This window comes from Motacilla alba, chromosome 3, assembly GCF_015832195.1.
Source record: "Motacilla alba alba isolate MOTALB_02 chromosome 3, Motacilla_alba_V1.0_pri, whole genome shotgun sequence".
Taxonomy (NCBI): Eukaryota; Metazoa; Chordata; class Aves; order Passeriformes; family Motacillidae; genus Motacilla; species Motacilla alba.
This window is the reverse complement of record NC_052018.1, coordinates 52,636,318-52,651,817: the sequence shown is the minus strand read 5'-3', so window position 1 is coordinate 52,651,817 and position 15,500 is coordinate 52,636,318. Positions and strand designations below refer to the sequence as shown.

At 41.3% G+C, this 15,500-nt stretch overlaps 2 protein-coding genes across 10 annotated transcripts in view; both read right to left on the bottom strand.

Annotated features, from left to right (window-relative positions):
* Positions 1-522: 522 nt before the first annotated feature.
* On the bottom strand, positions 523-7,198 carry HINT3 (histidine triad nucleotide binding protein 3). Its single transcript, XM_038132039.1, has 5 exons — positions 6,987-7,198; positions 6,463-6,580; positions 5,152-5,221; positions 4,230-4,356; positions 523-2,255 (listed from the first exon to the last, which is right to left on the bottom strand). The coding sequence occupies exons 1-5, from the start codon at positions 7,128-7,130 to the stop codon at positions 2,208-2,210; spliced, it is 507 nt and encodes a 168-aa protein (XP_037987967.1). The 5' UTR covers positions 7,131-7,198; the 3' UTR covers positions 523-2,207.
* A 2,914-nt stretch (positions 7,199-10,112) lies between these two features.
* The window catches only part of NCOA7 (nuclear receptor coactivator 7), an 83,790-nt gene continuing 78,402 nt past the window's right edge, over positions 10,113-15,500 (bottom strand). For all 9 annotated transcript variants that reach the window (XM_038131298.1, XM_038131295.1, XM_038131301.1 and 6 more), the window contains 5 exons: positions 14,166-14,294; positions 13,880-14,032; positions 13,263-13,358; positions 12,538-12,611; positions 10,113-11,656 (listed from right to left, as the gene is read on the bottom strand). In XM_038131298.1, the coding sequence (XP_037987226.1) occupies positions 11,521-11,656; positions 12,538-12,611; positions 13,263-13,358; positions 13,880-14,032; positions 14,166-14,294 (588 nt within the window). In that variant the 3' untranslated portion in view covers positions 10,113-11,520. The remainder of the gene's footprint in view (positions 11,657-12,537; positions 12,612-13,262; positions 13,359-13,879; positions 14,033-14,165; positions 14,295-15,500) is intronic.

The following is a 15,500-nucleotide window of genomic DNA, read 5'->3' as shown; positions in this document are numbered from 1 at the left end:
AAAAGTTGGCCTTTGTGCTTTCATATACATTTGGCAGCACACAGAGTCTGTCTGGGAAGGACGCAAGTTCCTTCAGAGCATCCCAGGTTTTGGGTGTGACTGGAGGTGTTGGCAACACAGCAGTTCTGTTGATTGCTGAGCAGTGCATGGACAATGTCAGGGCCTTCCTTCTCCTGCTCTGCCCCCCTGTCAGTGGGCAGAAAGCTTGGAGAGAGCACAACCTGCACACCTGACACAGACTGGCCACCATGGATATTCCAAGACATAAAATGTCTGGAATAATAGCTGAAAAGAGGGCTTTTATTTTAGGGGTGTGGGGGCCATTGCTACTGGCTGGCCTGTGGGAGGTCAGAAGTGATTACCTTTGCTTTTTCTTCCTCTTTCCTTCACATATTAAACTATCTTTATCTCAACCCATGAGTTTTTTCATTTTGTTCTTTCTGTTCTCCCACCCCACTGGATTAAGGGATGAAGAGTGAGCAAAGGGCTATCTAGGGTCAACCCTCACAGTCAACTATTCCATTGCACTGGAAAATCATCCCAAGATTAGCATTTATTAATTATTTTTGACAACAGTTCATGTTGATATTTTAAATATAACATGTCACAGTTCAGTACAGTTACATAAATTAATTACCAATCAGAACACATACACAGTATTAACTCTTGAAAGTCCTTAATGTACAGCTATTTCACTAAGTTAGGAGCCAGCTCAAACCTCTTCATCTATTGCACAAAGTCTGGTGGCTTTAAGTCACACTTTCCCTACCAAATGTGACAAATTAAAACCCTAAAGGGCTGCAAATAACATGCAAGTGCCCACTAATACATATAACAAGACATTAGGAAGAAGATCTTACAGACAGAGAGGTGTAAACTCTGGCAGGTAGAAAATGCAGTTCCTCAGAAGGGTGCAGACTCTCTGAAGTACTGTAAGAATATTACAACACATTGTATCACTAAGGCAACAGGTGCTGGATCCATGGAAAACCCAGACTATATGTTCAGGGAAGCTTGCAGGTGCAACAGATGTTCTCACCTCAGCTGCATCTGAATGCATCAGGCAAGGGCACTTGGTTAGTTCGGCACCAAGACAAGCTCTGTGAACAGAGAAAATCCACTCCCTGTGTTCTGGAGTTTTAACTTGCCAAACAGTCTGCCTTATTATGGTACTGAAAAACAAGTGCTAGCATTCCTGATTAGAGTCATGCAGCAAAGGCAAATGTTCAGCAGGTTCCTTAAGCAACTTGGCATGTTCCAATTTTGGGCCGAGTCCCTGCTATCCCAAAGTCAAATCACATTGCTCTTATGTAAGTTTGCCACACACTGCACTTCAGACCGGCTTCTCTCATGACTTCATTTAGAATCCAAATTTGGCCAAGGCATTAGTAATCTGCAAGGGACTTGCAGTGAGAATAAGACCAGAAAATCTGGACTTTTCTATCTACTGCCATGCAGAAAAGCAGTATATTAAATCCATTCTTTTGAACTCTTCACATTCTTTGTAAACATACAGTAACTAATTTCTAACATTGTGCACATAAGAGGGAAAAAAATCTTTAGGTCTATTTACACATAAAGTATATTCTATATTATAGAGCATCATCCCATTTTGGGCACATATTGTATTCACATTTAATGTGTCACTGTGATGCAAACAAGTCAGGTAACATTGAAGTGGTTTTGCACCAGAAAGTCAGCACTGTACTTTCAGCAATGTACCTTCTCATCAATAGGCATAAGTAACATATCATACAAATGCAGGTGGGAATAAATGTTTGAACTGTTACCTGCAATCCCAGAGCAATGCATCTTGAAAATGAAAGCTTGATTCTGCAGCAAATACTCCCTTTGGTACCATCCATATGCTGTTAGTTGTAACTCGTTGCCTTGGTTGCAATACATGCTGCTGCTACACTTTGCCTTTTAATAGGAAGAGTTCTCTGCCTATGTGCATGTATGTGTATTATGTATGTATCTACACAACTTAAATTAAAAGTTTAACTAAAATACATTGCGCTATTGCCAGGGAAGTATACAGACTGACATACCCAAATGGAAGAATTAGGTTAGCAGCTACAAATTCTGTGTGTATTTCCTCATAAGGAACTAAAGCTTTTTTTATATCCTGGGATATTATTGGCAACATCAAACTGTGCAACCTTAAATCAGAGCTCAAAGACCAAACTGGCTGACAACACAAGCTTTCAGCTGGCAGCATTTTCAGTTTGCAGTCTCTCAATCAGTTGCTCAGCCTATGAAAGAGAGAAAGCAATACATTAACTACACTGTGGGCCTTCATTTTACTGAAAATTCAATTTTATAAACAGTGACACTAACAGAGCATTTGCTTTTCACTTTTACAGATTAAGTGTACAGAAGAAGCAAATACAACAATTCCTTTCAACAGCAGACTCACAGTTTCCATCAAACACTCATGAGGTGATCAGAAGAGCAAACATAACCTATGGAGGCCAGAGGAGGTTTGAGCAAATGAACAGCAGATCTGTTAAAGCACTGTCACTTCAGAGACCTCAGAAAACAGCAGTGCTCAAAGCAACCCAGTGGCGAGACCTGGGCTTCTCTGTGAGCCACTCCAGAACAGCGTGTTGTGACCTCTCATCACCCACCCAGCTGCACCACCAGCCGCAAACACTGCTGAGGGACAGAGGGTGTGCAAGTGTGTGGCTCCTGTCATGAGCTACCACCTCGTCCTTTGGTCACATCACTGCACCAGCACATTCTTTTGTCATTGACATGCCTATTTATGCACCATGGGTGGAACTGAGACAGATGCACTTTGTACACGTAACAGCACCAGCTCACAGAGCCCTCAGGAAGGCTCAGGGCAGGAGGAAGTCTGCCAACAAGCAGGCCAGACTGGGCACGTGGAGACCAACAGAAACAGATCAGTTTACTGCCAGCCTTTGCTTTTTTTGCCAGTCCTACTGAATTCATCTTTCAATATGATCTAGTGCTTGAGGCTTTATTAAGATCTCCAAAGGAACTACATTAAAGTGAAAAGCTCAAGTTTTTAAAATCCAGACAGTAAAAAGGCAATCAGATACTTCACGTAGGAGCAACTCAACAGGAGTTCAGTAATTACTGCAGTTTATTTACAAATAAAGCTACATAAAGCATGCAGCAACTGAAAATTATAGTATCTGAATCCTGTTTTGCATTCCTAAACAAGTACCATAATCAGGACACTATAATTTAAAAAAAATCCAAAAAAACCAGAACCACCACCAACCCAAGAACATTTCCCAACCTGACAGCAGGGCAAAATACCAAAGCACATCCTTACTGGATAACCAGACTTAGGGGGGATCTGCCTGAACTAATCCAAGATAATAATCAGTAAAACAACTACATATATTTGAGGGACAAATACTTCTAAGATGCTAAATAACACATCTGCTTTTTCTGAGCTAGGAGTGAACTTCAGCAAGGTCCCACTGTAAAGAAGCTGTGTTTCTTCTCTTTAAGTAGGAAGCTGTCTATATTCTTTAGATGAGACAGACCTTTTTCAGCAACTTTGATTTGGGGACGTGCAATGATAGCAGGATGCTGCAGCTACCTTGCAAGGCCAGGTGCTTTGCTGCAGCAAAGCAGTGAGAGTGAGGTTTAGGTCTCTGGAGAAAGATTTTCTAAGTGCTTTAGTCAGTGTCAGTTCAGTCTCATTGCTCATCTCTACTGACATAAATCATTACCAACAATGTTTTTGTAAAGCAGGCACTAGGTTTAGTCTAAAGATGACAAGGTGAGGAAAACCACATGAAGTGATAAATGCAGTCATTAGGTGGATTTGTTTTCAGCTATACAGGATTAACCAGGTTATGTGCAAAACAGCCCATCACATTTGAATATATCTCTTTAGATTAAAACCCAAATATATACAAAGTGTCCACAGAAGCATGTCACAGAGCCTGAGCCTTGGGAGAGATCCAGAACTACTGTATTGTTTGCTGTTAGTTATTAGCACTCTGTTCCTTAATGTTTATAAGCATATGCTTTAATAATGTTTATAAGCAAATGTTTATAAACAAAGGTTTATAAGCATAAACATTTTTTCTCGGTTAATGCAAAATATACATAACTGAGAATTAAAGTAACCACAAAAATAATTGGTCAGAGAATTTTTGGACACAGTTAAAAGGTTAGAAAGACATGGCACTTTCAGCTCACAACTGAAAACCTACAGCAAAGCTCACCTGCCTTACACTTACCGTGATAAACCAGTAGGAGTTGATTCTGTAGTAGATCCTGGATAAGAACCCCAGCTGACTGGCTGGCGCCAGGACGTGGAGATGCAAGTGGGCTATGGAGCAGAATGGTGGCCAGTGAAAACCCATTCTTCAGAAAAGGAAAAGAAGTACAAGAGAGTGGTGATGTTAATTCAGCAAGAAGTGGAACATCGCAGGTTATTTAACACGATCCACAGAACTAACAACTCATCGCATTTATGATGTACGTAGAAGCAAGAACAAAAAGATGCCTTTTCATTATACCACAAAAAGCTCTTCAAAAGTTCGTTCATCTCCTCCTTCACAGCTCTGTATTTAAGACACATTTTTAAAAGAAGGAGTTAAAAGCAAGAAAAAGTATCTTAAACGTATCCTATCTAGTTTTCAGCTGGAAAGCCAACTATCAATTTCAATCATGAAGAGACAGCTCCCTATTTCTCTACAGTGCTCAAATTATGTTACAGTTTATTTCAGCTATCTGAAATAAACTGAAGGATCCAACACCAAAATCCAGTGAATTCTGTTATGACTGAGACACAGAGTGGTATCCTGCTTCAATAGGCCAAAGTTTACCTCTCTTCTGGCATCTAGGATTTAGAGCACATTTGCAGCACATAATGAAAGAGAAGCCTCTTTGGTAAGTTGTTTGAGTGCCCTCCCTACTCCAAGATGTGTTCAAGAAAGAATCTCAGACCTGGAACCCAATTTGTGCCACAACTTTATCATAAAAAAAAAGTTTCTATTCAGTGCCAGCAGATTTTAATTGAGATTTTATGCAGTAAGTGAAATGTAGACTTGTTTTCTTCCGTAAATCACAGTACAGGTTCTGCCACCATCTCTAAAGTAACATTCTGAAAAGTAAAGAACACACTTAATAGAAAGATGGAAGGTTTTTACTACATACCTTACATCATTCAAGTCACTAAAATTATTCTTCTGGAGAACAGCTTTTCCCACTTCCATCATTCTCCTCACTATTAAAACACAAATAAATTTCATTTTAAAAAGGTATTCTTCAGAATATTAACTTCAACAGACTAAACTATACTGAGATCACAGACGTGAGTTTTTCAAAATATAAACACTGTAACTACTCCTAGTCAAAGAAAAGACAATCAAGAGAGCTGTGCAATGATTTACTTGGAAACTGCCACTGATGCCAATTTCCACACCTGCAATGCTTTCCAGTGTGACATTATTATAAGAACTTTGGCCAAAGCCATGCTATCACCACATCCTCATTAAAAAACCCAACAAGAACTGACTGGTCAGAATGATGACTTTACACTAATTCCAGAGCTGTATCTCTGCACAGCTACAGAAATTTGATCTCCAGAACCTGTGAAGCCTGGAATACATTTCAGAGATGGTACACAAATTTAAATTAAAATAAAATTGTCGATATTTCTTATTACTAGCACACAGTTTCATTACCACTGAACAATGTAGTAAACCAAATTTAAAAATTCAAGGCAGAAGTTAGAGGAATTGCTTTGAAGCCAAACACATACAGAAGTTTTTTCCTCTGGAGAAAACCACCCTATATTTACAAGAGAAATACAGCGATGCAAGATGTGCAAAATGCAATTATAACTCTTTTCTTGCATCACCTGTAAACGTCCCTAAGGTGGAATTTCTTCATGGCTGCAGTTTCTTCTGTTACTCAACACACTTAGCTAGCCATATCTTGTGAAATAAATTCCAGGACAATGTCTTTTTAAGGGGAATAAACCAAAATAAGCCTAGCAACAATAAATAATGGCTTCAACATTTCAGAATTTTATTTTTTCACATTTTTTTAAAGTTAATTGAAACATCGTTTCCCTTTTTCATCTGTCATTCCCTTTTTCCTGACAAAGAATGCAGCACTTATCTGAAAGTATACATATTATAAAATTCTTCTGTAAGCTTTTAGAATTGCATATGCATATCTAAGAAAATGCAATGAAGCAGCACATAAATGCTTTAAAAATAAAGCTGTATTTCCAACAAAGTGCAGAAGCATCTATACTCCATGCAAACTGCAATGTTTTTCCAGAACTGCACAAAAAAAAAGTGCCATTCTAGACCAGCACACAGAAGTTCCCAGAAAGGGTAAGTCCCTATCTACGCTCACGCACATCAGCTATTTCCATGTTTACTTACCTGACAACCCCCTATTTCAGGCTGTGCAAAACGATTTTCCTTGAGGTTAAGCACACACTCGCAGCCTTACCTAGAGGTATGTGCTCTGTCTTCAGTGTTTTGCAGTTTCCCATGTGCTTCACGGGCACCACCAGGTAGTGGTGCGGGGCACCAGGTTTTATGTCCCTGAAGCAAACAAGGTCTTCATCCTAAAAAAGGATGCAAACGTTTTAAAATGGATTAGGACGAGGATACCGGCACAGAGTAGGTAACCATGTCCATATCCCCCATATGGATGCGATACCAAATGTCATAGTTGACGTGACCGGCAACAAAAGCTGAGGGCATTTCGGAGGCAGCCTGCAGGCACGGTGCGTGCTCGCTGCTGACCTTCGGCAGTCCGCATTCCTCGGCGCCAGCTCTGAGGCTGCCGGCCGCTGGGCCAGCCCTGACGGAAGGCACGGTGCTTTCCGTGCGAGCCATGCTTCCCCGCTCTGCCCATGCAGGCAGAGCAGGGCCTCAGCGCCGCCGCGCCCCCGCCCGCCTCAGCCGCGGCCGCAGGGCCGGCCCGTGAGGGAGCGGGGAAGGAGGGCGGGCAGGAGGCGCCTCACCCACCTCGCAGGGGAGCAGCGCCGTGCCCGGCTCCTCCCGGCGGGCGATCCTGCAGAACACGCACTTCCCGTCGTAGCCATCGCGGCCGCCGTTCCCGGCTTCGCTCCCCTCGGCGGCGGCGGCACCCGCGGCCTCAGGCCCGGCCATGGCCCCGCTGCCGCTCCCGGTCTCGCTCCCGCTGCCGGCGCCTCCCGCTGCCGGCGCCCCGCCCGCCGAAGGAGGAGCGCCCGGCCCCGGGAGCCCCCGCTGGCACCGCCCGCCGCGCACACGCGGAGCGGAACTGCTGCTCGCCGGGCAGTTTTCACAAAAAAACCCAAAAACAAAACACCCAACCAGCCAACCAACCGACCGACCAAAAAAAAAATTAACAAAAAAAATAGGGGAATAAAACCATGTGAATGCACTCTTAAGAGTGGAATTGCATCAGGGAAAAAAAAAAAAAAAAAACCACAACCAAAAAAACCTCCACCCAGTAAAGAGGGCGGAAAAAAAGGATAATAAGTGCATATGATGCTGGATCATTCTCGTTCTTCACCAGAAAGTGATGTCCAGCAATTCATTGGTCAATACAAACCAATAAAAATTTAGACATTTTGTCCCTATATATAGTTCAAGTTACATGGATATTTATATGTGCACAAATAAGCGTGAAACACCATTTCAGCACTGTTGCAGTTTGTTCAGGGTCACTGACAGAATTCCAGAGATCTTTCCAAATGAGATCTTTCCAAATGAGTCTACATTTTTTCTTCTACACTCCCAGCAGCGAGGGCTAAAATCTGATGTTAGTTCTGCATAAGCTGACAGCCCTGAAATTGTTGCCTCCTCATAACAGCTATGCTAATTCACAGCCGAAGTAAGATATTTCATAAAATCACAGAATGGTTTGGGTTGGAAGGGAGCTTGAAGATCATCTTGTTCCAACAACCCCCCCACTGCCATGGGCAGGGACACCTTCTACGAGACCAGATTGCTCAAGGTTCCATCCAGCCAGGCCTTGAACATGTCCTGGAATAGGGCATCCACTTCTCTGGGCAATCCATTCTAGTGCCTCAACACCCTCCTCCTAGCAACCTCTTCTGAAGCTAATAAAGGGTAAATGGTAGTTCGCCTTCAAGTTCTAAAAATGTTTTCTTAATAGTTTGTATTTTAAATAATTTGCACTGTTCATTAGACTAGAGCTGCAGAATCACTGACCCTGCAACTTAAATGTATTCTTCATGCAGCTCAAAAGGCACAAAGTGCTTGTCCCACAGGTGACAAACAGTGTTTTAAAAGGTGACGAGATGAAAAATTAAGACTGAGATTTTCAAAAATGCCTTTTTTTTTTTTAAAGCAAGCTGTGCCTGTACAAACAGGACATGGTTGACTGTTCTACCTGAAGCAGCTCACTTGCCAGATGTGCCAACCTGCAGAGTGCTAGGCAGTCCCTTGGCAGTGACCTCACCTGCTCCTTTTCTCTGTTATAAACAGGTAAATCAAATCTTTAGAGTTTACAAATGAGGATTGTTCTAAACGTAACTAGACTCTCCTTTGCTCTAAAGCCAGCCTTTGTGCAAAACATCCAACACAAAACCTGCACTTAAATCAGCACCAGGTAAAACATCTGCAATTACGTGGGTACTGACAAGCCTGATTTGTGAGTCTGTGTTTGAACACCGTCCTGTATCAAAAAGCTGTACCCAAGTACCACTGAAGGAACACATATTTCATGTTGAAAGAACAAAATCTTGTTCTCTCTGAGAGAAAAATTACTAGTGACCATAATTTTCCATTACTTTAGGAAAGTTGTTACTGCCTCTGTTCACTCAGAGCAAGGCTCATGGATAGCACACTTGTTCAGTTTCACACGTAATTGTAGTTTGTTTTCTTTTAATGCCACTGCTCTATACAATGAAAACCAATAAAACCCAAGAACCAGGTACTTTTAAGACATCTTTGCTTTGCTTGGCTGGACATAATATATGTGAACACTTTGGAAATGTGAGAAGGGTGCATACAAAAACGATGCACATGGACTTTTGACTTCTGGGAAGAGGTTGGTCAAAAAAGATAAGGGGATACTTGTCATTCACTGCAGCTGAGAGCAGCAACAAGAACTACCAGGTAAACTGCTAATGTTTACTAGCATTTCTTAGCCCTTTGTCAGAGTCTGTCTCAGAGTGAATTCAAAACACAGCTCTCTTTAAGGACACAACATACTATGCACACAAAAAATCCAAACCCCAAGAAATTCTCTTTTTATGAGGTGGCACAGGTATTTGTCAGCATAACCTGTAACGTAAGCTGCATCCTTTCGTCTATAAAATATTCTAAAGTTTGTGAATAAAAGAGAAAACATCTGTAACAAGTTTCTGAATGCATAAATTCCTTTATTGAAAATATTGTGATAGCACTGCATTACATATATTCAATATTCATAGTTTCAAGGGTCACAGAATTTGGATTGAACAACACTGTTTTGAATATAGACCACAGCGTTTAGATATACTTTGACAAGGATAATATAATGGAGTAAGTTGTAGGTAGCAAGAGTGAAATGTATGCAAAATGTTGAACTTGGTTTCATTTCGTTTGTTGTGGGGATTTTTTGTTTGGTGTTTGTTTGGTTGGGTTTTTTTAAACTGTTAAGTGGTCTTCTGCCACCATTTAAAAGAGCAAAGAGTGTTAGATATTCTGGGTATCTTCAAAGCATTATGCTGTTAACAACTTCCAAAATATTCTAAAGCATTACCAATAAGAACTTTATATATGGCTGTAGTAGACCACAAAGAAAGGAAGTGTGAAAAGCTCATGTGCAGCGTGTTACAGGCTTACTGTGTATAGCACTGTTTTATTAGACTGTGAAACTTCTGTGCAAGATAAAGATTTAGAAATGCTTTTGAAGGAAAAGCAATTGGCTTTTTTATTATTAATCTATTCAAAAAGGAAAGAGCAGTAACTAAATTGAGTTGTACTACTGAGTTAATAATATTCCAACATTAGACTGATTAGATTGTACTGTTTTAATGCACACTACTGTCTCTAAAACCTGCCTTTCTCAGGACAATGGAACATTCAAGTCTAAGGGCCCGACAGCATCCTAATATTAGTTAGGCCTGGATTGTGTAAACAAAACCACAGCTTAATGGCAATGCAGAATTCCTTAGCAAACAGTGAAGATTGCCAGTCCTCTCTCACACTCTCCCTATTTACCAAATGTTTTATAATTTTGTAATATATTTTATTAATAAAATAAATTTTGCAATTTTTGGAATATATAGTCATTTCAGCTTTTGCGGGGGGGGGGGGGAATATCTGATAATTTCATTAAAAACAAACAAGAATATTTAGTTGACTGTCAAATCCTAAACCAGACTGCTGCTTGAAGTATTCTTTTAAAAGAAATTATATGTGTAATTATTAGAAAAACAAGTTTTACACTAACGTGACCTGGCCTGTTAGGAAAAGAACTTTCTTCTCTAAATCTCAATTGTATTTTCTCCTTAACAAATTCTTCAATTTGTAGAGAAATGTTCATAAAAGCACAGTGGGTGACTTCATTTGAACCATTTTGTCGTGATACAGAAACAGTTCTCTTAGAAATCTCCTTCATAATCAGTCAAATAATGCTGAGGCAGGTGCTCAGAGCATGCTATCCCAGTTCTGTGGACTGCAACTGAACTGATAAAGTCTACACCAGGGGGCAGTTGCCCAGTGTCTCCATACACTGCCAAAATAGTTATCTATTAACGGGAATGTGACGGCAGAGTTAGGAAGAAACACTATCCACCTTCTCCCTCATTTCAGGAAAAGAAAATGAAACAGAATTATGCACTCAAGTATTTCTGCCAGGAAAACAAACCCTCTAATTAGGGTATAATGAAAACCTAATCTCATTTACAAAATAAAAATATAAAAATTAACTTCAGAAATCAAATAAATTGATTCAGAATAAATGCCAATGCATAAGAAACCCACCTCAACAGTAATTATCAAAATGAGATTTGAAACATTAAACAAAAAAACTCATAGCTAATACATTTACAAAAAAAAATCTACTATACAGCAACAATAAATAATTTTAAAAAACATGTTCCCTTAAGTGCTGTGTACACCTATTTCTGATTCTTTTCCATGGCAAACAGTATGCTGTAGATTTTGGTAAAGTAACCTTTTATTTTTGGTCAGCATTTGCATGTTGAACATAAATACACATGGAATGTACTAGACAGTTATAGTTCTTCCACAGGATCTTTTTCACAGTTACATAAGAAGTTTTCAACTTATACATCATGAACATTTTCATAAGCATTGTATCTTCAATGGAAGAGTGCTGAAGAGGAAGTAAAAAACTTCAGAGTGATCCCTCACTGTTCTGTCTCTTACTGCCTCTCAAAACCAATTCTTTTATTCTTGGGTTGTTCGGTTGGATTTTTTGCGTAGTCATGCTCTGGTAGAAACTTGAGGAAAAAGCGTGTAACATTGTGAGGCAGCCTGCACCTTCTGGATAGCTTTTAAGTGCCTAATGGATCCAGTCCTTAAGGCAGTCAGTGTTTCACTCAAATGTCCATACTTCTACATCTTGTATTATGAAATCTTCTTGCTTAGTTAAGATGTCATTATTGAAGGTGCTGCAGGAGTTGCTTCGCCCGTGATACAAATCTGCATCTAACCATAAACCAAACCGGCCACTAAAGGGAAATACACAACAGATTTGGTGTTAGATGGAACAGTAAAAACACTGAAAGCTGTATAAACAATCAAAGAAGCGATACAGAGGCATCTAGGTGACTCTGAGGCCACATGTGAGGAGCTCAGTACTGGCAAAGCTCTCTCCAAGAAGCTCATGGAGCCGTTCCCTTGCTTTTGTTTGCACCAGTGAGCAGGGCAGCGTGTAGGACCCTGCAAGTGCCCTCAGCCCTGGGCCACCCGGCTGCTCACGGTGCCAGCTGTGACTACACCAGGGCACAGACCTTGGGGTCCCTTCCCTGGCTGTTTGGATGTGGATAGAGCACCTTCTGGTTATCCACTCCTGATGCAAACAATGCCCAGCTGTGCCATGGTGCAACCTCCAAGTAAGCTTTAGCTGGTTGTACAGTCTTAGCCCTGGATTTTGTACCTACTGACCTTTGAAACTCCTGACTCGTGATTATGCCCTGTCTGTATCCTTGCTCTGTGCATCAACAGAAAAACAACAACTTAGAAAGGACCACTTGATAAACCCTAGAAACTGATGGCAAAATTGCCATTAGGGATTATCTCCCAGTGACAAACCGCTTCAGCCATGAGTGATGTATCTACCCAAAACATCTGGGTTTTTTCCTGGCTAAAAACAACCCCAACTCTGCAACAAACCCTACTTGCCTAACATCAGTCACTCTAAGCAAACAAAATCGCTCTCAGTTTGTAACAGAAATTAGATTGCTGAGGTATCTCTGCTAAACAGCTTACTAAAATTAAGTTCAGCCACTTTACTGTCAAGTTTTTCTTGCACCTACCATTGTCCCTATTTCTATTTAAAATGTCAAAAAAAAAGCTTATCATATGATTTGAAAACCAAACACTCACTCACCCTCCACCTCCAAGCTCCAGAGAGGTAGTGTCTCCGTTGATGAAGTAGGTGTTTTCTCCACTCCATTTAAATACCTGAGGAGGGGAAAAAACATGAACATATTTGGACTGAGGATTCTGAGTAATCTCAAAGTACTGGCTACCTTCTCTTAGCAGCTAAGAGGTGTGGTCATGTTTTATCCTTTTCTTGAAAGAAGGAAAGGTAAGGTAAAAAGTAAAAGACCAATACATACTTTAAACTATGAACAAAGCACCCTAATCCTTATTTTAAATGTTGCTTCCCTCTCTAAATCAAAGTGGTACCCTGTTAAAAAAGAACAATGTGTTCAATATGGAAAAAGTGCATAAGCTATGAGCATCAAGGGGTATTTCAGTAGCACTCTTATCTCTGTTTTGTGGTCACTGTGATCCTAAGAATGCATGAAATTACATCCTGTTCTTGATATCATTGCCTTCTAAGGTGAGTCTTTGACATTCTTTAAGTCCTTCCTGCTTCCCCCTTCAACTCACTTAAAACTCTCTCCTCACACTTACAGACTGTCCTCTCTTCAGATAATTACAGACACTTTTGCTTGAGATATTGCATTGAAGCAATGAATGATTAACTGCATTCATCAACATCTGGTACCTCTTCTACACTCAAACATGCTATTCTAATAAAAATCTCATACATGTTTCAAAAGTGGAACCCAAAAATCTTATTTCAGAAAGTGGACACCCACTTACCTTGAAATGTGGACTGAAAGTGTAGAGGAATGTTTCACCAGTGCCATAGTAATGGTCACTAAACCTGAAGGGATGAGTAGCATACGCTCCAAATATCTGTCAGAATAAAATGATTACAGTAGTTTAGTGGAAAGTGCAGAATTCAAGAGAAGAACCCCCCAAACATGTCCAAGTACTTTCTAAGAACAACTAAGCTGATTTTCATGTTAGAAGAACCAACTAGTGAAGCGTATCAGATGTGCAAGTATTCCTTCACATATTCTGTATCCTGCAAGTTAAAAGCCAGATGACAACAATGGCAGCAACACTGCTGACTTTAGCAGCTACTGAAGAATGAGACCTCCAGAGAGGCATTGCTTGTGACAGCTCCTTAATTGAGATAGCTAAGAAAGGTATTTCCAAAGGCACTACTGCACGCATTGCAATTCTAAAACTTTTATTAGTGCTGAAGTACTTTCCTCTGGTAACTCTAGTTTAGGCAATAGAAAATATAAAAGAATACACCAATGTCTTATTTTGGTATGACATGACTTCATAGTATCACTAGCATTTCACAATGATCACTTCACAAAATGCTGCTCCTTCTGCTCCACCCCCGTGGACCAAGCGCTCCTTACCTGGTTGTCCATATCCTTGATGACAAGGAGAACTGGACTGTCAAGAGAAGCTGATTTGCGGTACAGAGTCTTCAGGCTGGTCCCGTGTTCCAGCGTGCTGTATGCCAGGCGCCACGGGTAGCCCTGCACCCGCGCGGGCAAGCGCCGGGCAAGCTGGGCAGGGAGCAGGGAATGAGGGAAATGGTTACACAAGCAGCACAGGCAGTGCCCCAGCCTATTCTCTTTCTCGCACTCCACAGAGACAGCACCACATCTAAGAAGGAAACCTGAGGGCTTTCAGCCATACCTGCTCTATGTGCATGTTCTCCAGAAGAGCGCTGTGATGCTTTAGGATAGGCAAAGTATCGTCATCTTCTTCTTCTTCATAGTAACTGCAGACGCTCTTTCGTCGTTTAGCTTCTTCTACAGTAATGATCTGTGGCAAGAGAACAAGTGTCCAACCTAAAGCACAGCTCTTACACCATCAATCCTCTGTTGAAGCCAATTCATTTAAAACTTACTCCTCAGCTGTCACACTGTTTGGAGAAAAAACACCATGTGGGATAATTTTATCAAGCACAGGTACCCTTCAACAAATGGGAAAAATCTTTAGCTGGGGCTCAGTGCCACCATGACACATATCAAGCAACAGCAAAAGCTCTGGAATGGAGCTGATGAGAAAGAGAAGGGGAAGCAATGAGGCCTAGCTACAAAACAAACAGGAAACCTTAAACCGTCTTTTTCCTCCATGAGTGTATCACCACAGTGCTCTTATCTAGGAGCAGGAATTTCAGGTCTCAGCTGCAGAGCCCACTGTGCTCTGCTATGCACCTCGCTGCCAATAAGGCTTCCAAATGGCTTTCATGTTACACACGGATCAAGTTTTGCATAATTCCTCCACGCCCTCGATCACTGCTGGAACTTGCAGAAGCTGTCAACAGTCGAGACAATTGGGAAGAGATGCCTGGAGGTCCTACACACACCTGCCCCTCACGTGAGAAAGCAGATGTGCTAGGCTGACTCCAGGTGTGGATTTAACCACACAACAAAGCACAGAAGTTTTGTACGAGGAACAGGGCTGGTGAGGAGCTCTCACAGCCCTAACACCTTCAGTCACACCAGGCATCCCCAGTGGGAGGAGAGCTACACGTCTGCTGCATGCACTTATGTCCAGTCCATGCTCTCCTGCAGATGCCTGAAACTGAGCAGGGCACGTGGGCACTGGCACTCCAGTAAAGGGTCAGGAAAAGAAAGGAAGGCAGGATCACAAGGCGAAATCCAGCCTGCAGAACAAACACTGCTGTGTCCCTGCACACCTGAGCATTTACAGGTATTCCTGCCCGTGATAATGCAAGAGCTCTACAGCTTCATCCTGGCCCTCCAGCCCCTCCTTCTGAGACTGCAGATAATCCTGTGCTGGAAAATTTTTCATATGGCCAATTTCATGAAAGGCTTGCACTGCAAAATTAGGGTAATTAAAAATCAAAAAACCACCCACAACAAACTGTTCAAAAAAACCCATCTTTCTACTGGTATCATTGTTCTTTTTCACCTTCAGACTGGTTTGCCTTCACTCCTCGTCTCCCAGAACATTACTGTATATTTTTTAATTAACACCTTTTAGACATTAAATCAAAAGTAC